This window comes from Meriones unguiculatus, chromosome X (genome assembly GCF_030254825.1).
Source record: "Meriones unguiculatus strain TT.TT164.6M chromosome X, Bangor_MerUng_6.1, whole genome shotgun sequence".
Lineage (NCBI taxonomy): Eukaryota > Metazoa > Chordata > Mammalia > Rodentia > Muridae > Meriones > Meriones unguiculatus.
Window position 1 is genome coordinate 12,763,700 of NC_083369.1, and position 21,402 is coordinate 12,785,101.

A 21,402-nucleotide genomic window follows, 5' to 3' on the forward strand; every position below is an offset into this window, starting at 1 on the left:
ATATTGATGGATTTCCATACATTGAACTACCCCTGCATGCCTGGGATGAAGCCTACTTGGTCATGTTGGATGATATCTTTTATGTGCTCTTGGATTCGGTTTGTGGGTATTTTTTGAGTATTTTTGTATCAATATTCACAACAGAGATAGGTCTGAAGTTCTCTTTTTTGTTGTGTCTTTGTGTGGTTTAGTTATCAAGATGACTGTGGCTTCATAGAATGAGTTTGATAATGTTCCTTCTGTTTTTGTTTTGTGGAATAGTTTGAAGAGAATTGGAGTTGGCTCTCCTTTGAAGGTTTGGAAGAATTCTGCTCTGCCCCTGGGCTTTTTTTTTTTTTGGAAGGGAGACTTTTGAAGACAGCTTTTATTTCTTTGGGAGTTATAGGACTATTTAATCTACTTACCTTGATTTAATTTTGATAAATGGAATCTCTCAGAAAAATTATCCATTTCCTTTAGAGTTTGAAATTTTGTGGCATATAGGCTTTTGTAGTAAGACCTAACAATTGTTTGGATTTCCTTAGTGTCTGTCATTATGCCCCTCTTTTTGTTTCTGATTTTGCTGATTTGGTTAGTTTCTCTCTGCTTTTGCAGTTTGGCTAAGGGTTTGTCTATCTTGTTGATTTTCTCAAAGAACCAGCTTTGGTTTCATTGATTCTTTGAACTGTTTTCTTTGTTTCTAATTTATTGATTCCAACTCTGAGTTTGTTTATTTCCAGTCACCTACTCATCTTGGGTGTGTCTGCTTTTTTTTGCCCATAGGGCTTTTAGGTGTGCTATTAAGTTGCTTGTATGAGATGTCTAAAACTTCTTTCTGGAGGCAATTAGTGTTATGAACTTTCCTCTTAGCACTGCTTTCATTGTGTCCCATGAGTATGGGTAAGCTGTGCCTTCATTTTCATTGAATTTTAGGAAGTCTCTAATTTCTTTCTTCATTTCTTTCCTGACCAAGCTGTCATTGAGTAGAGAGTTGTTTAGTTTCTATGTGTATGTAGGTTTTTTGTTATTTCTGATATTGTTGAGGCCTAGTTTTAGGCCATGGTGGTCTGATATGATACAAGGGATTATTTCGATCTTCTTGTATCTTTTGAGGCTTGCTTTGTGCCTCACTATATTGTCAATTTTTGAGAATGTTCTGTGAGATTCTGAAAAGAAGGTATATTTTGAGTTTGGGTGAAAAGTTCTGTAGACATCTATTAAGTCCATTTGATTTAGGACATCTGTAAGTGTCATTATTTCCCTAGTTAGCTTAACCTAGAACCCCTGCACAGATGTAACCCATGGCAGCTCAGTCTCTAAGTGGGTGCCCTAGTAAGCAGAACAGGGACTGTCTCTGACATAAACTCAGTGGCTGGTTCTTTGATTACCTCCTCCTGAGGGAGAAGCAGCCTTACCAGGCCACAGAGGAAGACAATGCTGCCAGTCCTGATGAGACCTGATAGGCTGGTGTCAGATGGAAGGAGAGGAGGACCTAGTGGACCTGGGGAGGGGCATGGGAGGAGAAAAGAGAGGGAGGCTGGGAATTGGAGGGGAGGAGGGATCTGGCTGTGATACAAAGTAAATAAATTGTAATTAATTAAAACAAATAAATTTTAAAAGGAAAAAAATGCTTTCTTTTATCTTCTTTCTGTCTTTTCTTAGAACTAATAATCTGTTACTCATCAACGACTCAATAGCATGTAAAATAATATAAACACATATTGACTTTTTCTCATACTGTTGGGCATAATTGGGTAAATGAAAATATGCATACTTACCCTGGGGTTCCACTTCCAAGCTCATTCACCCAGAAGTTTACACATACACATATTTATTTATTTAAACATTGTCTAGGATAGGAATTAAGGAAAAATGAATGTCCAGAAAGTGAATATATATGCTAAATTTAATATGCTTACATATTATAAGTATCCATCAAAGAGTTATATTGAATGAACTAAATATCTAGATAGCAATAAAATGAAATCTTAGAAAATTAAGGAAATTGTAGAATAATACAGTATTTAAATTTTAAGACAGTGCTACTTTAGATATGGATATAAACAAAACCTGTTTATATGTTTTTTATTATTTTTTTTTACATTTTGAAAATATTTTGAAATGGTTAAAAAACAAGCAAAAGTAAGGTGCCAACAATGAGAGAATTAGTTTCCTTGAAGCCATGTAGCTTTTTACTCTTAAAACTATGACATTTTAGAATTTCTTCTTGTATCCTCAAAATATTTTTAATAACTTTTAAAATGAGAGATTTTTTTAAAGATTTATTGATATATTATGTATAAAATGTGTGTTTGCATGTACATCTGCATGCCAGATTTTATTTTATATGGTTGTAAGCCACTATGTGGTTGCTGAGAATTGAACTGATGGCCTATGGAAGGGCAGCCAGTGTTCTTAACCTCTGAGCCATCTCTCCAGCCCCAAGAAGAGATTTTTGATTAAGCATATTATGAGGACTCTTATAGTAAACACTTCGGTGTAGGACTGTATATGATGGTGTGCATCTGTAAGCCCTGGACTTGAAAGCTTGAAACTAGTGAACCTCAAGTTTCAGGAATTCTAGACTACCTCAGTTACACAGTGAAGCCCTGTCTCAAGAAAACAGCAACAAAATAAGCAGGAATCCATATGAGATTGGTTCTGAGATTTCTAGTAGACATCAACCGCTAGTGATACTCAATTTCCCTATTTATAGTCTCTCTGTATAACGTACATACATCTCATATAATTTAAATTGCCTCTTGATTACAAGTAATGCCTAACACAGTGTAAGTGCCATATAGTTAGCTTCCTGAATTGTAGAAATAATAACAAGCTGAAAAGTCTGTAAATTACAGGTGGCAGTTCAGTGTCCAAGTGGGTTCCATAGTAATGGGGACAGGGACTGCCTCTGACATGAACTGATTGGCCTGCTCTTTGATCACCTTCCCTGAAGGGGGAGCAGCCTTACCAGGCCACAGAAGAAAACAATGCAGCCACTACTGATGAGACCTGATAGACTAGGATCAGAGGGAAGGGGAGGAGGACCTCCCTTGTCAGTGGACTGGGAGAGAGACAAGGGTGGGGAAGAGGGAGGGTGGGATTGGGAGGGGAGGAGGGAGGGAGGTACAAGGGGGATACAAAGTGAATCAACTGTAATTAATAAAAATAAAAATAATTAAATAAAAAATATTACAGGTACTATTGCTTCTCTGAATGTCTATGTTTTGTAATTGGTTAAGCCTATAGTCAAACTCTCAGAGTTCTGTGCCATAGGTACAATAATGTAGGTATATTTTGTGTGCTGTTTTTTTTTTTCTTTTTGTCAAAAGTCATTTTAATGTCAGATTTGTGTTATTTTACAGAATAATGAATCTAAGCTAATTTAAATCTATTACATACAACTAAGACGGATTATAATGGAGATTTAAGTTGGATCACTCCTTTGCAGTGTTTTATCACTCAGATATATGAACTATATGCGAATCTGACTGTAAGCATTGTTTAGACAACTTCAGTTTTAGGCTTTGATGCTTAGCATTCAGGGAGTTACTCTCTGAAATGGTGTAGTGCCCTCTTGTGACAAAAAAAATATTTTTAAATTTTATTTACATCCCAAGGGTGCCCCCTCCCATTTCTCCTTCCCCTCCTTCTTCTGCTCTGCCTTTCCTCACAGGAAAGGGGTTGCCCCCTCCCCTGGTATCAAATCTCCCCATCACATCAAAACTGAGCATATTCTCATCCCCTGTAGCCAGGCAAGGGAGCACTACCAGGGGGAAGTGATCCAAAAGCAGGCAATAGAGTCCATGTTAGAAACAGCACCACCAACACCCCCTACATTTGCCACGCGCCCCATATGAAGACCAAGCTGCCATCGGCCACATATGTGCAGGGGGCCTAGGTCCAGACTATGTGTGCTCCTTGATTGATGTCTCAGTCTCTGAAAGCCCCCATGGGACTAGGTTAGACTAGGTCTTGTGAGCTTTCTGTCCCCTCCAAGTCCTTCCAACTTTCCCCTAACATTTCCTGGAGCTCTACCCCATGCTTGCGTGAAACTCCCAGCAGCTTCTTGCTGGCACCTCCCAGAGAACAGTCAAATTAGGCTCCTCTCTGCAAACATTGCAGAGCATCATTAATAGTGCCATAGGCTGGCTCTCTACTGTGGGATGGGTCTCAGGTTGGGTCAATTATTGGTTGGACATAACCTCAATCTTTATACTCTCTTTATCCCTGTACTTCCTGTAGACAGGGTAATTTTTGGATCAAAGTTTTTATCAGTGGGTTGTTGTTCCCACCTTCCATTAGTCATTCCTGGCTAGGAGGTAGTCACTTCAGTCTTCATTCCCCTCCCTCCCGCCGTTAGGAGTCTCAGCTAGAGTCACACCCATAGCCTCCCAGGAACCTACCCTGTTGCAGACCCCCAGCTTGACAAAAAGATGTTCCCTCTCAGTTTCCCTTCTTGTTCCCAGCCTTCTCACCTTCCGCCCCATTCTCCCCACATCTGATCTCTCCCCATTTTTTCTCTCCCCATTTCATCTCCTGCCCAGTTCCCTCCCTTCATCCACTTTTCCTGTCTATTCTATTTCCTCTTCTGGAAGACATTCTGACCCTCTCCTATTGTCCCTCCTTGTTACTTAGCTCCTTTGTGTCTGTGGATTGTAGCATGGTTATCTTGTACTATAGGTCTAATAACCACATATAATTGAGTACATATCATGTGCTTCTTTCTGGGCCTAGATTACCTTACTCAGGGTGATCTTTTCTAGTTCCATCCATTTTCCTACAAATGTACCACAATTTTTGTATCAATTATTCAGTTGAGGGACATCTAGATTGTTTCTAGTTTCTGGCTATTAAAAAAAAATGTTTCAATGAGTTGAGCAAATGTCCTTATTGAAGTGTGGGGCATCTTTCAGGTATATGCCCAGGAGTGGTATAACTGGATCTTAAGGTAGTACTATTCCCAATTTTCTGTGAAAGCTCCAGATTTGATTTCTAAAGAGGTTGTACAAGTTTGCACTCCCACCAGCAATGGAGGGCTATTCCCCTTTCTCCACATCCTTGCCAACATGTGTGGTCACTAGAGTTTTTGATCTTAGCCATTCTGACTAGTGTAAGATGGAATCTTAGAGACATTTTGATTTGCATTTCTCTGATGACTAAGGATGGTGAGCATTTCTTTAAGTGCTTCTCAGCCATTCATGATTCCCCTGTTGTGATTTCTCTGTACCCTATTTTTAATTGTATTATTTGATTTGTTGGTGTTTAATTTCTTAAGTTCTTTGTGTATTTTAGATATTAGCCCTTTGTCTGACATAGGGTTGATGAAGATCTTTTCCCAGTCCTTAAGCTGCCATTTTGTTCGATTGACAGTGTCCTTTGACTTACAAAAGCCTCTCAGTTTCATAAGATCCCATTTATTGATTGTTGATCTCAGATCCTGTGCTGTTGGTGTCTTGTTCAGGAAGTTTTGTCCTATTCCAATGAATTCCAGACTTTTCCCCACTTTGTCTTCGAATAGCTAAGGTCTTTGATTCATTTGGACTTGAGTTTTGTTTAGAGTGATAAATATGGGTCTATTTTTTAAAAGACTTGTTTTAAAAGTTTTGCAAGGAGTTTTTGTTTGGTTGGTTTGGGGTTTTGTTTTGTTGTTTGCTTTATTTTCCAAAAGATTGGCTTTACTTTTAATTATGTAGTGGTCGGGAGACTTTGTACTAGTGACAAAATGTGCCTGTGGAGGACAGAGATTTTATTTATCTGCCAGATTTTGGAGTTAAAGGAAGTTGTGAGCCTCTGGACATGGTTACTAAGAATTGAACTGCGGAGCCCTCTCTGAAGCCCTTATTTTAAACATTATAGATTAGTTTCCCAAGCCAAACCAAACTCCAAAACCTAATCCTATAAAGTATGAATTAATATTTTCTTGTTTTAGAACCAAGTGGATATGCTGCTGCAAGAAATGGCAGATGAAGCTGGGTAAGGTGTTGCTACTCAAGTCCGGTTTTTTGTTTGTTTCTCTTCTCTTTTTTTTTGTAAATTATAATTTTTTAATTTTTTTATATTAACTATGATTTATTCGCTTATATCCCAGCTGTAGCTCCCTCCCTCATTCCGTCCCAATCCCACCCTCCCTTCCTCTTCTCCTCACATGCTGCTCTCCAAGTCCACTGATAGGGGAGGTCCTCCTTCCCTTCCATCTGACCCTAGTTTATCAGGCCTCATCAGAACTGGCAGCATTGTCCTCTTCTGTGGCCTGGCAAGGTTGTTTACCCCTCAGGGGGAGGTGGTCAAAGAACCAGCCATAGAGTTCATGTCAGAGACAGTCCCTGTTCCCATTACTAGGGAACTCACTTGGATACTGAGCTGCCATTTGCTACATCTGAGCAGGGGTTCTAGGTAATAGCCATAAATGGTCCTTGGTTGGAATATCATACTCAGAAAAGACCCCTGGGCCCAGATATTTCGGTACTGTTGCTCTCCTTGTGGAGCCCCTGTCCTCTCCAGGTCTTATGAACTCCCCCTTCTTTCGTAAGATTCCCTGCATTCTGCCCAAAGTTTGGTTATGTGTCTCAGCATCTGCCTTGATATACTGCTGAGTAGTCTTTCAGAGGCCCTTTGTGGTAGGCTCCTGTCCTGTTTCCTGTTTTCTCCTTCTTCCAATGTCCATCCTGTTTGTCTTTTTGAGTGAGGATTGATTGTCCTACCCAGGGTCCTCCTTCTTGCTTGGTTTCTTTAGGTGTACAGATTTGTGTAGGTTTAGCCTATATTATATGTCTGGTATCCACTTATAAGTGAATATATACCGTGTGTGTCATCTTTTTGCTTCTGGGATACCTCACTCAAGTCCTTTTAAATAATCTTAATTTGATATTTAGATGTCTTAAATGTTTGGTGATATGAGGTTAGAGTGTTGCTAAGAGTTTTTGCCTAGTATATGTGAGGCCCTGTACAGAAGCATAAGCACTACTAAAAACTTGCTATGGATTAAAAAGTTTGTCTTCTCGAGGTATCAAAGCAACTGCTGAGACTCATATCCAAACTTTGGGCAGTGTGCAGGAAATGTTATGAGAGAAGGGGGAGATAGAAAGACCTGGAGGAGACAGGAGCTCCACAAGGAGACCAACAAAGCCAAAAAAATCTGAGCCCTGGGGTCCCTGGAAAGAATGATACTCCAACCAAGGACAATGCATGGAGAGGGCCTAAGACACCTGCTCAGATGTAGCCCATAGTTTCAGTCTCCAAGTGCACTGCCTAATAAGGGGAGCAGGGGCTTTGTCTGGCATAAACTAAGTAGCAGGCTTTCTGATCACCTCCGCCTGGAGGATGCAGCCTTGCCAGGCCACAGAGGAAGACAGTACAAGCAGTCCTGATGAGACCTGATAGGCTAGTGTCAAATTGAAGGGGAAGGGACAGAGGATGGGATTGGGAGGAGATGAGGAAGAGATCCACAGCCAGGATACAAATTGAATAAAATGTAATAAAGAATAATAATAATAATAATAATAATAATAATAAATTGGTCTTCAAGCTGAGAGTGGGGGTACACCCCTATAATCCCAGCTCTCAGGGAAGCAGAGGCAGACAGATCTTTGTGAGTTCAAGACCAGCCTGGTCTACAAAGTGAGTCCAGGACAATCAAGGCTACATAGAGAAATCCTGTTTCCAAACACCAAAAACCAAAAAAAAAAAAAAAAAAAAATTTAAAACCATTATTCCAACTTGGGGTTTTGACTCTTTACAGAGTTAGTGCTTCAAAAGCTTTTAACAGTTACCCTCTTTTAGCCATTAAAATATGTCTTTTCATACCATAGTATGTTTTTCTTTAAAATATGTGGAGATATATTCATTCCAAGTGTGATATTAAGAAATGGCTGGAGATGGTCAAGGGTAAGAATGTTCAAACATTTGCTTAATCTCTATTATGCATAACTTATATCAATGTATAGATAGTTTCTAAAGCTTTTGGGAAAAAATATCAATGATCAGGCATAAATCCAGCGTGATTCCTATAAACTGAGTACTTTGTGTAAAATGTTCAAAGGACAAATTTTAAAAAAAATGACGCGTAACAGCTGGTTATTTTTTTTCTTAAGTAATCAGAACTCCTTTGCATATAGTTATTGAAATGTCTTATGGAGTCTTCAAATCTTTAGTATTTGGGGGAATAACTTGACCATGATATCTGTGTTACAGACATCATGCTTTATCAGTGTTCGCTGCAGTAATATTTAGATCAGTAACAGTAGTAAACAATAAAATGTTTAGAATTGAATCATAATACTTTAGGCTCTTCCTTCAAACCTAGATTAATAAGGTGAAATAAAGTTTACATATTCTCCCTATTTTTTCTTGAAGAAAGAGAGTATTGAGCAATAATTGAGAAAATAGAGTTGAGAAACAATGCTCTATGGTCTAAAGTAACTCGTGACTAGAATGAACAATGATTGATATTAATCAGCTTTTTAAAATAGTTCTGTATTACTAGTAAATTAAATCCATGTTAATAAATGCTAAATGAGGTTTGCAGTGTTGGAGAACAAGGCTCGGAGGATAGGTTGTATACCATTTTGCTCCATTAGTATTGTGACAGGCCCACAGGCCAGCACAGAGAGATAATTGTAAAGGGTGATTTGATCATAAACTCGAGCATTGTTTGTTATAAGACTCTATCTTAGTAATAAAAGAGTAAAAACTTGTTTTTGTTTTTCCTAAAGATTAAGTGAGAGTACTTGTACTTAAAAAGATAGTGCTAGAGAACCCAGAAGAGTTGCACACACCTTTAATTCCAGCACTCAAGGAAGCAGAGGCAGATGGATCTCTGTGAGTTCAAGACCAGCCTGGTCTACAAAGGACAGCCAAGGCTACACAGAGGAATCTTTTCTCAAAAAAACAAAAGATGGTAATAGAGATCTCATAAAATGAACATTATCAAATATTATAGCCTTACCTCAATCAGTGTTAAATAAAGATTAGTAGGCAACTTTTCATAAGGCTATAACACGATTTCCCAACTTTTGCAGTGCTGACATCTTAGAGTAAATAACCAAGGGTCTTAAGCACTGAATGTTTAGCAGCAAGCTGGCATCTACCCACTAAAAGTCAGTAGCACAGTTTCTCTCAGTTGTGTCATCTATATCCTTCTCTAGATATTGGTAGCTATTCTTTGGGAAAATGAGACCAGTATTGAGAAATTAGCTAACTCAGTAACTGAAGAAAGAGAAGCAGGTAGAACCACTGATATAGAAATATTAATGTTGACTATTAAGGACTTTTAGGTATCCAGTTGTTTGAATTAACAATTTTCATAATAAAATTTTAGTATAGTATGTTTGTCTTTCTTTTTAAAAAAAAGCATCCCATAATGCTTTTTTAAATTACTGTTTTACTTGTAGCACTTTCACATTAGAATACACTATTTTAAAGACAAACAGAAAATAATTTATATCCTAAAGGAATAGTGCAATAACGATTAGATTAAGGTCATGGATTCCGGAGGTAAACAAAGAAAAAGCCTAGATCTATGTATATGCTATCTCTTTTACTGGGGTGCTGTGAACTTGGACAGTTGTCTAAACCTTTTGAAACCCTAGTTGTGTAGTTAGATAAAATTCTTGGTTCCTCAAGGCCCTCTGAATCAACTGAGCAAAGCTCATATGAGCTCACAGAGACTGAAGCAGCAAGAATGGAGCCTATACAGTCTGTACCAAGTCCTCTGCATATGTATTATAGCTTTCAGTATATGAACAAGTATGAACTAGCGAGTCTCTGATTCTTGTGCCTGCTCTTGATGCTTTTTTCCTTCTGTTGGCTTACCTTGTCCAACCTCCATGTGATAGTTCATGCTTTGTTTTAGTTTATTTTGTTGTTTTGTAGTTATCTCTTAGAAGCATGTTCTTTTCTAGTGAGAGACAGAAAGGTAGTTGATCCAGAAGGGAGGGCAGGTAGGAAAAAGTAGTAGGAGTAGAGGGAGAGGAAACTCTAATCAAGACACATTGTATGAGAAAATAATCTATTTTCAATGAATAGAAAATTATACTTTGAATCCTAAAATGATAAAATCATCGAAAGTAAATAAAATGAAAAAACTCTTAAAAGGTTAATAAAAAACAAAATTTTGGTTCCTACTAAGAAATTTCAGGAACTGAACACTAAAATGGAAATTAACACAAATATTAGATCTGAGCCCTAAAGCTTCATTTATCTAGACTGTGCTGATTTTTTTAACAGTTTCTTAAGTTTTTTCATAGTAAAGAAGACAAAGAATATTCTGGAAATATAGTGTAATAAATGATCCTTACTTTGATCTTTTATTTGTCATTCTTTAGCTTTTCTATTCAATATTTTACCATTTGTGCAGATCATTATTTGAACTCAAGAAAAATACTTAAAAATCATCAGTCATGTATCCAAAATCATTTTAAAACATTCATGTTCAATTTACATGTAAATATGGTTTTATTTTTACTGAAAGTGATAAAACAGCTGTGTACAGTGGCACACACCTATAATCTCAGCACTTGTGGAAGCAGAGGCAGGCAGATCTGTGTTCAAGGCCAAACTGGTCTGCAAAACGAGTCCAGGACAGCCAAGGCTACACAGAGAAACCCTATCTTGAAAAAATAAAAAAAAAGTGATAAGAGGATTTAGTGCTCAAGTTTGCAGTGTTTATTTGCTTATTATAAAATGTCTATATTAACATTCATTTATTCTGATTACTTTTAAATTTATCTTTAGGCTTGATCTCAACATGGAGCTCCCCCAGGGTCAAACAGGCTCAGTTGGTGCAAGTGTTGCTTCTACAGAGCAGGTAGAAGTTGAATTTTATTTTGATTCATATACCTGATTTATATATTAATAATTTAGGGAATGTATATTTTATATGAAACATGTATATATCCTTATACAAGAAAACATGTACCTATTTTTCTTTTTTAACATTCACCTTTTATAAAGAGTATTTTTTCTGCTATGACACTCATCATAAATGAACAAACTATGAGCAGCCATTACCTCTGTAATGGTAGGTGTTTTCAATTTGAATGCACATTTCATTTTTTATATTGTTTTGTTAACCTTCATAGCTGATGCTCTAAAAAACCAAATGCCTAATGTTTACATAAATTTTATAAGACTTTAAATTGTATTTAGAATATAAGGGGATTAAAATTGTTAGTGGTGTATTTTTGTTACAGCCTTTGCTAATTGGTACCTTTGGCTTCGTCTAGGATGAACTGTCACAGAGGCTTGCTCGTCTTCGTGATCAAGTGTAACTTAAGTGACTGGTGCTTCTGTTTCTTCCATGTGTTTCTGAAACATCATTTGTGTGTGTAGACATAGATAAATTACACTCCAATTACAAAAATACCATACATGCCGGAATATTTGAACATTATTTATACATGATGTTTTCTTTTGCCTTGTGTATTTCATAGTACATTAAGAAATTCCAAGGAATTTCCACATTGGAATATTTTATAGTTCTGTATATTATGTGTAAAAGTGTCAGGGTCATATTTTTGTAGATGTCTTTAACAAAGCCAGCATTAGTTTTATATATATTATGCATATTCCTCAAACATTAAACAAACATCTAGCACGGAAGTACTACTTAAGTAAAGTAATTTTGTCAGAATAATGTGTAGAATAAAGGCTTTGCCTGTATTTTTTTTGTTTTTTTTTTTTTAGTTGGAAGTAATTTTCAGTTTTTATCTGTGATGAAATTTGATTTTGTAAAAATGAAAACACAGAAAGCATGTTTATTTAATATGTATTCATAGCCCAGACATCTTATTTTAATAGTATCACAAAATACACTGTATTGTTTTCTATGGGATTTTTGAAAATTATTTTTTATTTTGAATATGTGGTTGTTTTGTTCGCTTTTATATTATTTACTACTTATGTGTGTCTGGTACCGACAGAGACCAGAATAAGACACTGGATCCCCTGGAACTTACAGACAGTTGTGAACAAACAGGTGGATGCTGAGATTTAACCCTATTTCTTCTAGAAGAGAGGCCAGTTCTCTGAATTCAGCCATGTGTTCAACCCCTGTTTTATGTTGTTATTTTTTTATTTTGTTTTTTGCTTGTTTATTTTAGAGACAGGGCAGAAATATATAGCCCAGAGTAGCCTGAAACTCAGTGAGTCTCCAGTCTTGGTCTCTAGGTGTATGCCACCACACTCAGAACATTTTCTATAATTAATGAGGGTTTTTTTGTGCATTAGTTATTTTTCTTTTTCTGTGATAAACAACAACAACAACAAAAAATATCCAGAAGTGGCATATGGAAGAAAGAAGTTAGTTTAGTTTATGGTTCCAGAGTGATAAGGTTCCGTCATGTTAGGTAAATGTAGCTGTAAGAGCAGGTACCTGAGCTGTCACATATTCTGTGGCAAACACAAAGCAGAGGGAAGAAACTTAAAGAGGTACAGGGCTATAAGCTCTCAAAGCCTGCCCCAGTGACATACTTTGTTTCATAAAGCTCCATATCCCTAAAATTTCCCCCAAACATCATCACCAGCTGGGAAACAGTTATGCAGAGGCGTGAGCCTATGGACCATATTTCTCATTCAGACCATCACATTCCTCTCCCTGTCTTTCATAGGCTCATGGCCTAGTAAATGTAACCACCCCACCGATAAAATCTAAAAGCAAATAACATACAGTGGCACAGAATATACCTTATCATTTTAAAAGGGATGAATGGGGCCATAACAAGGAAATGCTGGACTACAGAAAGACTAAAAGCTTGCAGGGCAAACAGATAAGCAAATCCTGTAGCTCCATGTCAGATGTCTGAAACTTTACACTCAAAGGGCCTGGCTGGCTTAACCCCAGCAGCTTTTCTACCTGAAGCAGCAGCCCACCTTCTGGTGCGAACTTATATTAGTTACTTTCCTGTTGCTGTGATTTAAACACCATGGCCAGAGCCAATTTATATATGAAAGAGTTTACTTGGGCTCATAGTCCAGAGGGATAAGAAAGAGTCCATCAAGGCATGGAGGCATGACAGCAGGAGCAGGAAACTGAGAGATTGCATCTTCCATGGCAGACATGAAGCAGAGAGAGCAACCTAGAAGTAAGGCTATGCTGTACACTCTCAGTGCTTCTTGCTTGTGACATAATTCCTCCATCAAAATTGCACCATAACCTTCCCAAAGAACAGCACAAACCGGTGATCAACGTTTCAAATATGTAAGCCTACTATGGCAGATATTTCTCATTCAAACTACCATAGTATGTAAGGAGGAACACAGTAACTATTTACTCTGTTTTCATCAGTTGTTAAGTTTAAATTTTTACAATTTTATTCAATAATTTAATCTGACTGTTCATTAATTTTTAAGGCCTTTTAATTGGCAATCTGTTTTATAGCTAGGAAAATTCTGCAACATTAATTCAAAGAAAATAAGATTTGTTTCTTTTTAAATTTTCTTTTGCAATATATTATTGTTTCAGTTCCCAGAAAACTCTTTTTTATGGTGTCTCCTAGGTAATAGCCAGGTCATGATGAAGCTGAATATCTCCTTCCTAGGCACCAGCTGTCAAAAATTCGTGGACTTAGAAAATGAACACAAACACGGTACTTTCTCTGAGACATGCATGCCCAAAAGTGTAGCTGCTGGTGCTCTGGGTTATGTAGTCTAGATTAGTGGTGGGAATGGCAAACAAGGTTTTGTTTTCCAATGAAGCGAGGTATCTTGACGATGCCAGTGTTTTCCTGCTGTTGAATAAAGGTCATTCTTGTTATAGGCCAAAGAGATCTGGAAAAAGAAAGCACAAGTCTGTTCATGGTGCGTTGTGGATCCAATCTGAGTGTTCTCAATGTGGTTGTGAAATAAGGAGAGAAGCATATTCCTGGATTGACAGTACCACTGTGCAATTAGGGTCTCAAAGAGCTAGCCAGATCAAAAGGCTCTAAATAACATGGTATCTGAGAAAGAAGCTGAGGGACAAAGCACCCAAGGTTCAGTATCTTGTTACTCACATGTACTGCATCACAGACTCCATTGCATTGCTCTGAAGAAACAATGCACTAAGAAAAATGAGGAAGCTACAGAGTATTGCAAACTTTTGGCCAAGAGAGTGAAGGAAGCTGGAAAAAAAAAGCCAGAAACAGGTTGTCAAGATGTGGAGGCTATCCTTGCTGAGAGCTTCACCTTGTATTTCTGAGTACAATCGAAATAAGTCTTCATGAGTCACATAAATGTTCACACCTTGAAAGAAAAAGATTCTTAGAAAAATGGCTTTTTATAAAGGCCAGTTAACATTATATTAATGTCACAGTTGTACATGTGATTATTAATTCATTTCCCAGAATCATTTTTAAGACAGTAACCTTTAATAACAAAAATAATAAGTAGAGGTAGATAAAATAAAGTGTTTTGTCTAGTCATACAAGCACCCTCCATCCCAGTGAAAGTTGGGAGAATAAGATAGAGTCAAGGGTCACCAAAGACAGCATTGTACAAAATACAGACTAATAAACCAAAGCCCTAAGAAAACACCTCTGATCATTTGCTGTACTACTTGTAATATCCTCAGTAATATTTATATTTGACCAAGTAAGAGTAAACACTTTAGCACTTGTCTGCATTTTTGATGTTGCAGTTTCAATTGTAGGAAAGTGAACAGATTATTTTTTAGCAAGTATACTGCTAACCTATAGTAAGACCAATCCAAGAAAGAATTCTAGCATATCTTGAAGTTCAATGGAAATATGACACTCTGTGTTTTCTCCCCAGTAGTCCAAATTTTATTTTTCTTATAAGTCTTAAAGGTATTCAAAATGATATCATGAGAATACTTTTTCACTAAATCACTACATACTCAACTACTTATATATGATATCTCTTATGCATAAGAGTGTATATAAGTGAAGATTCTATTGCTACTAAGTGAAGAACATTTGTTCTGAACGTTGACTACACATTGCAGTTGGAAAGCTTTAAAAACTCTGTCTCCGTCTCTATCTGAGTGTGTGTGTGGGGGGGGTTGTCAGGGGTGATCATTTGGTACTGGATAACTAATTGGTGAGCTCTTCCCTAGGGAAGTCTATTTTCCTGCTCTTAGCATTTATTTGCCTATGGTTTCAATTAATGAAAAAAAGAAGTCACAAATTTGAAAGAGTGCAAGGAGGAATATATAGGAGGGTTTGGAGGGAGGAAAGGGAAATAGTGTGATTATATTTGTAACCTATAAAACAATTTAAAACAAAATCCTGAATTGAAATTATACTAATTAACTACAGTTTTCTGGGGTAACTCCTCCAGATACTGTTCTACCCCTTTCATTTCAAAGAAGAGTATCTATGGCAATGATTCTAGTTTCATTGGTTTTAGGGACCTACTAGAGATGAGGATGCTAGAAGACAATTGTATACTATATGTTAACAATATTGCTTTTTTTGTTTTACTTTTTTTAATTTTTAATTTTTATTTTTTATATTATTTACAATTTATTCACTTTGTATCCCTCATTCTCTCCTGATCCCCATCCACCCTCTCTCATTTCCTCCCTGCCCCTCTCTAAGTCCACTGATAGGGCAGGTCCTCCTCCCCTTCCATCTGACCCTAGTTTATCAGGTCTTATCATGGCTGGATGCATTGTCTTCCTCTATTGTCAGAGACAGTCCCTATTCCCCTTACTAGGGTACCCACTTGGATACTGAGCTGCCATGGACTACGTCTGAGCAGGGGTTCGAGGGTATATCCATGCATGGTCCTTGGTTGGAAAAATCAGTCTCAGAAAAGATCCCTTGGCCCAGATATATTTGGTCCTTGTGGAGCTCCTGTCCTCTCCAAGTCATATTAACTCCCCCTTCTTTCCTATGATTCCCTGCACTCTGCCCAAGGTTTGGTTATGGGTCTCAGCATATGTTTTGATACACTGCTAAGTAGAGTCTTTCAGAGGCCCTCTATGGTAGACTCCTGTCCTGTTTCTTATCTGCATGTCCAACGTATTTTTATTTTTTTAACTTATATGCTCCTTCTATTCTTACCTTTTATTCCCAAAGGCAATCTTGCATTTAGTGTTGCAATATATGACATGTTTATTGTATGTAATACTTTAAAACCATGGAGTTTGTCACTTTCATGATAACAAGTGTGCTGGATGGTTTTATGTCATTTTTGCACAAGTTAAAGTCATCTGAGAGGAGGGAATATCAATTTAAAAGATATCTTTGTATCATCAAGTTGTAGGCAGGCCTGTAGGGCATTTTCTTAATTAGTGGTTGATGGAGGAGGGCCCAGCCCACTATAGTCCTGGATTCTGTAAGAAAGAAGGCTGAGCAAGAAATGAGGAGCAAGCTAGTAAGCAGCACCCCTCCATGGCCCCTAGATCAACTCCTGCCTCCAAGTTCCTGCCCTGTTTGAGTTGCAGTCCTGACTCCTTTCTGTGATGAACAATGGTTATGGAAATGTAAGCCAAATAAACCCTTTCCACCCAAATTTGCTTTTTGGTCATAATGTTTCATCACAGTAATAGAAACCTGAATTAAGACAACAGGCAAGTAAGTGAATTTCCTTTGTGCTTCATCATCTTCATTTTTACTGTAAAATGTAAATTATTATATTACCTAAAATAAAAGTTCTGAGTGGAACACTTCAAGGACATATTTTCATTGAGCATTGAGACATCAAAGCATTAATTGATCCATGTCAGTCTCTGAGAATCAATTTTCAACTGTCATCCCAGAAAAAAGATATTCAATTTGCTAAGAATAATATTTTTAGACTCAAATAATAGAAAACCTGAGCGTATACTTTGAAGTATAAACTAAACCCTGTAGCTAAAAGAGGTTATAAAGTCTTCTGAAGGTAGAGATAGTCACTGTGAGAATTAAAGGAATTCCTACGGTCCTTGGCTTAGAAAAGTTTTTAGCTGCCATTCATCTAACATCCTCATTGGTTATACAATACAAATGGAAGTTATAAAGAAAATGACATACTCGAAGTCACCGGAAAATAGTAACATAGCTGTGATTTGAAGATAAGAACTGATCTTGAATACCAGGCTTTTGCTGCCATTTTACATTCTGTACCTGTCTTTGTGACTGTCTATATCTGAACTCTTTGTGTCCCACACTAAAAACAAAGATTTGATGTGAGCCATTAAACAGCAGGCCTGGGTTTTGGAAGACATGGAGTTCATGTGATCAGTTATGGTTCCTTGTGCACTATACAAACTGTATGCATCAGAAACATGGGGATCCGGAAATTTGTGCCTAGGGACCTTTCTTATTTAGTGCAAACTGCTATTCATTTTCTATCACCAAATAGAAAAGTGCAAGCCTTAGCTGATTGTTTAGCTTCTACATACAATATAATTTGTATGTATGTGTGTCCTTTTTAACAGGTTTAAAGGATTCAAAGTTCAGGAGTTAATAAAGCAGGAGTGGACAATGAGGTAGCTCAGCCGGTAAAATACACCTAGAGTGCAAGCTTGATGACCTGAATTTGATTCTTGGAATTCACATAAGGTAAGGAGAGAACTGACACCTCAGAGCTATTAGCTCCACACACATACATACACACACACACACACACACACACACACACACACACATGCATGCATGAACACATCTTGATTCTAAAAATAATAATAAATGAGGTCAGGATAGTGTTTTTAGTCTTAAAATTAAAGCAAGCATTATGCCAAAGGAGCAGATAAATAGTCCATGGAGAGGTTGTGGATGGATGTTTAAAAGTTTTATATATGAAAAAGGATCTTGATTTTTTAGGATATGGTTCTGGAAATACAGTATCTTCAAGTGTCATTACGTTATCTTATAGATGAAATGAATGCTTTCAAAAACAAAATCTACCTACATCTTTCTTCCTGCCCTACATACAAAAAAAATTGAAAAGTAATAAAAAATTGAGTCAACAACCATCAAGAGCTCCTTTAAAATGCAAACCTTAATTTTCCCTCCCATGTTATATGTTAGTTCCAGCCTGTTAGAAAAGACCGAGATAAATTGATATGACCTGGAAGTTGATAAAATCCATGACAGTTAAACACTAACTTTTCCTTCAAACATTTAACAGAGAATTACTTTGAATGTCCCAAAATGCCTATACTCACATCTTCTGCAGGTGTACTTTGTTTCCATGATTAAATGTTAATGTTCCAAGACATTTCAATTGTTTAGACAGAAAATATTAAACTAATATTTATTATATTAATACCAAAATGCTAATTTAGCTAATCAAAGGAGATTGTAGAATGAGACTAGAAACCTTGCTTCAAGAGCCTTCCATGGAGGATCTCTAAAAGGCTCTACCCACCAGGGTATTGAAGGAGATACTGAGACTCATAGCCAAACTTTGGGCAGAGTGCCAGAAACCTTGTGGAAGAAGAGGGAGATAGAAAGACCTGGAGGGGTCATAAACTCCACAAAGAGAACAGCAATGCCAAAAAACCTGGGCACAAGGAGGACTTCAGAGATCGATACACTAACCACAAGGACCTTGCATGGTGAGGCCTTAGACCCTCTGCTCAGAGGAAGCCCGTAAGCTACTCAGTTTCCAAGTGGTTTTCATAGTAAGGGGTACAGGGGCTGTCTCTGACATGAATTCAGTGGCTGGCTCTTTGATCACCTCCCCCTCTGGGTTGCAGCCTTGCCAGGCCACAGAGGAAGATAATGCAGCCAGCCTTGATAAGACCTGATAGGCTAGGGTCAGAGGGAAGGAAAGGAGGTCCTCCCCTGTCAGGGGACTAGGGAAAGGGCATAGGGGGAGAAAAGTGAGGGTGGATGGGACTGGAAGGAGATGAGAGAGGGGGCTGCAGCAGGTATACAAAGTGAATAAATTGTAATTAATTAAGAAAAGTTAGAACATATGGCTTTCTCTCTCCCCTAAATCCTTTGAGCTTTAATTTTTTTAGTATTTAAACTCTGTACCCAATTTTAAGTATATTTGTGTACAAAGATCCACTTAGCTGAAATATAATGAATACTGTGATCACATGGAATGAGTAAGATGCAGAGGCTATTCAGAAGTGGTTTGGCAAACCCTGCTGATTAAATTATCAGCAAATTTGTGACTTGGTTCACTTTAATCTTGTAATTGGTCATGCTGAGAACATGGAAGAATGTATTGGTACTTTTTAAAGCTCAATTTGCTTTCGGTAAATTGTTAGAACTTTATTAGCTTTGACAGCTACTTTCAAAATTGTCCACGTGTTTCTTGACATATTCAAGTGACTGTTGTGAAAACAGCACTTCTGTTCCACTTTTACACATTGCTTGTAAGCTATTAATCACCTCATTTTTATTTGATTAATTATATTAATGTATTCCTATTACCATCATTTTAGAGCTTAAGATATTTATCACTATGTGTGTGTGTGTGTGTGTGTGTGTGTGTGTGTGTGTGTGTGTGTGTGTGATGGGAACATTTTATAGGCCATATCAACTTATGTTTTACGTTTCTTTATCCAGCATTGACAGTCTCCCTTTTAATTGGGGCATTTAGACTATTTTCACTTAATATAAGTAATGTTAATAAACAAGTGGACAATTTTGAAAGCAAGCAGTATATTTAGCCTTAAATATACTGATCCTCTTATTTGTTTCCATTTCTGTTTGCATTCATTTAATCAAGCATTTTTTCACAATGATGTCGTAGGTGTTATGTCAGCTGATTAGGTATAATTAATTAGAATATATATATATAATATACACATATATCACTTCATGTAGAGTATAACTTCTATCTCTCTTCTCATCTTGCCTTTTGTTATTATAAGAATATTATGTTTTAATTGTTTTTCTAAATGTTCTACCATATTTTAAGGAGATTTAAACAAATTTAGTGATAATTATTCTAATTGTAGATGTTGTGTATATGCATACACACACGTGTGCCTATATCATCTTTGTATTATAGAATTGGCCAGTGTCGATTTCTGGAGACTTTGGTATTTTGTTAAATGTGACTGTTGTGTAAATATTCTCAATTTTTTTTCTTTCTAGTCACTTAGATTTATGAAGGACTGGTAGTCATTCAATTTGAAGCAGTCATTCTTTGCTGTTTAATAGAAAAGGAATCTGTATTGTCCATATTTGTTAATTTATTGTTGTTAGAGTTGGACTCTGTAGGAGGGTACCGTGGAGGTACACATGCATGAGTGTGAAGGGCAGAAGAAAACCTCAGGTTTTGGTCCTATACCTTATTTGAAATAGGGTCAATTTCTTTTTGTCTTGTTTGCCTCTGCAAAGGTCAGTGTAGCTAGCTTGGGAGATTGCTAGAGCTCTCCTGTCTCTGCCTACTATGTTTTTTCTTTCTTTTGTAAGTTTTCTTTTTACGTCATTTTTCAGATTATAATATACTTTCAACACCACTCCCTTTCCTCCCTTTAAACCCTTCCATGTACCCCTTCACTGCTCTCCCTCAAATTCATAGCCCCCCTCTTCACTAATTGCTATTGCATGCTTACATATTTGTGTATGTATATACGTATGCTTGAATATAACCTGCTCAGTCTATATTATGTTATTTGTATGCATGTTTTCAAGACTGATCATTAGGCTCTGAACAACCAATTAATGTTCTCTTTCTTCCCTGGGAAAGACTACCTCTCCTGGTCCCAGCTTTACTTAGTTGCCTGTAGTTCTTTGTCTAGGGTTGAGGTTTTTGGGTTTGTCTCCATGCAGTTCCATTGTGTCAACTTTGTTCAGCTTACATTTGGGCAGTCATGTTGCTTTGTATTAATAATGTTCTTTTTTATTTTGGTAGCTTACTAGCATATTTTCACCTATTTCAAGTGTATTTTATATTCTGTCTTCTAATTTGAAGGATATCACTTTTATTAACTTTACTGTCTTTCTACATTTTGTCACCCACCCAGTCCCATGCCTTTAAATAGTACCTACATACAAATAATTAATTTTTATTTCTAGCCCCAGACATTCTTCAGAACTCCTGGATATCCCCAGGACTTATCTTGTGTTTTTTGTATTCCTTGTACTCAGGTTACTGTTCCTCATCAAAATATAATTTTGATAAACTTGCTTCTTATTACCCATACTACTACCACGCACATCCAGTCATTATCATTTCTGGCTAGGATTTCCATCACCTTCTAAACAGTTTCCATGAGTCCATTTTATTTTTTAAATAAAACTTACTTTAATTGATATATACTTTTGTAAAATGAACATATTCATGGTGTAATAGTATTAGAACCCTCAGTCCTAGCCAGAGTACCTTCTTCATATAGCAAACAACCATTTAGTTGTTCTACCTGCAAAATTTCAACAAAATAAGCCATTTTCCCATTGTAGTCCAGTATTTGCTGAAACCAGCAGAATCTCTGATAAGGGAAAGAACAGTGCACATAAACAAAAAACTTTCTATGCATGGAGAGGATCTAGACCCCCTGCTCAGATGTATCCAGTTGGTGCTCAGTGTCCA

General features: G+C 37.0%; 1 protein-coding gene across 7 annotated transcripts in view; it reads left to right on the top strand.

Annotated features, from left to right (window-relative positions):
- The window catches only part of LOC110541309 (charged multivesicular body protein 1B2), a 56,209-nt gene extending 36,273 nt beyond the window's left edge, over nt 1-19,936 (top strand). For all 7 annotated transcript variants that reach the window (XM_060374293.1, XM_060374298.1, XM_060374297.1 and 4 more), the window contains 3 exons: nt 5,912-5,955; nt 10,714-10,786; nt 11,205-19,936. In XM_060374293.1, coding sequence (XP_060230276.1) covers nt 5,912-5,955; nt 10,714-10,786; nt 11,205-11,249 — 162 coding nt within the window. In that variant the 3' untranslated portion in view covers nt 11,250-19,936. The remainder of the gene's footprint in view (nt 1-5,911; nt 5,956-10,713; nt 10,787-11,204) is intronic.
- The last annotated feature ends 1,466 nt before the right edge of the window (nt 19,937-21,402 follow it).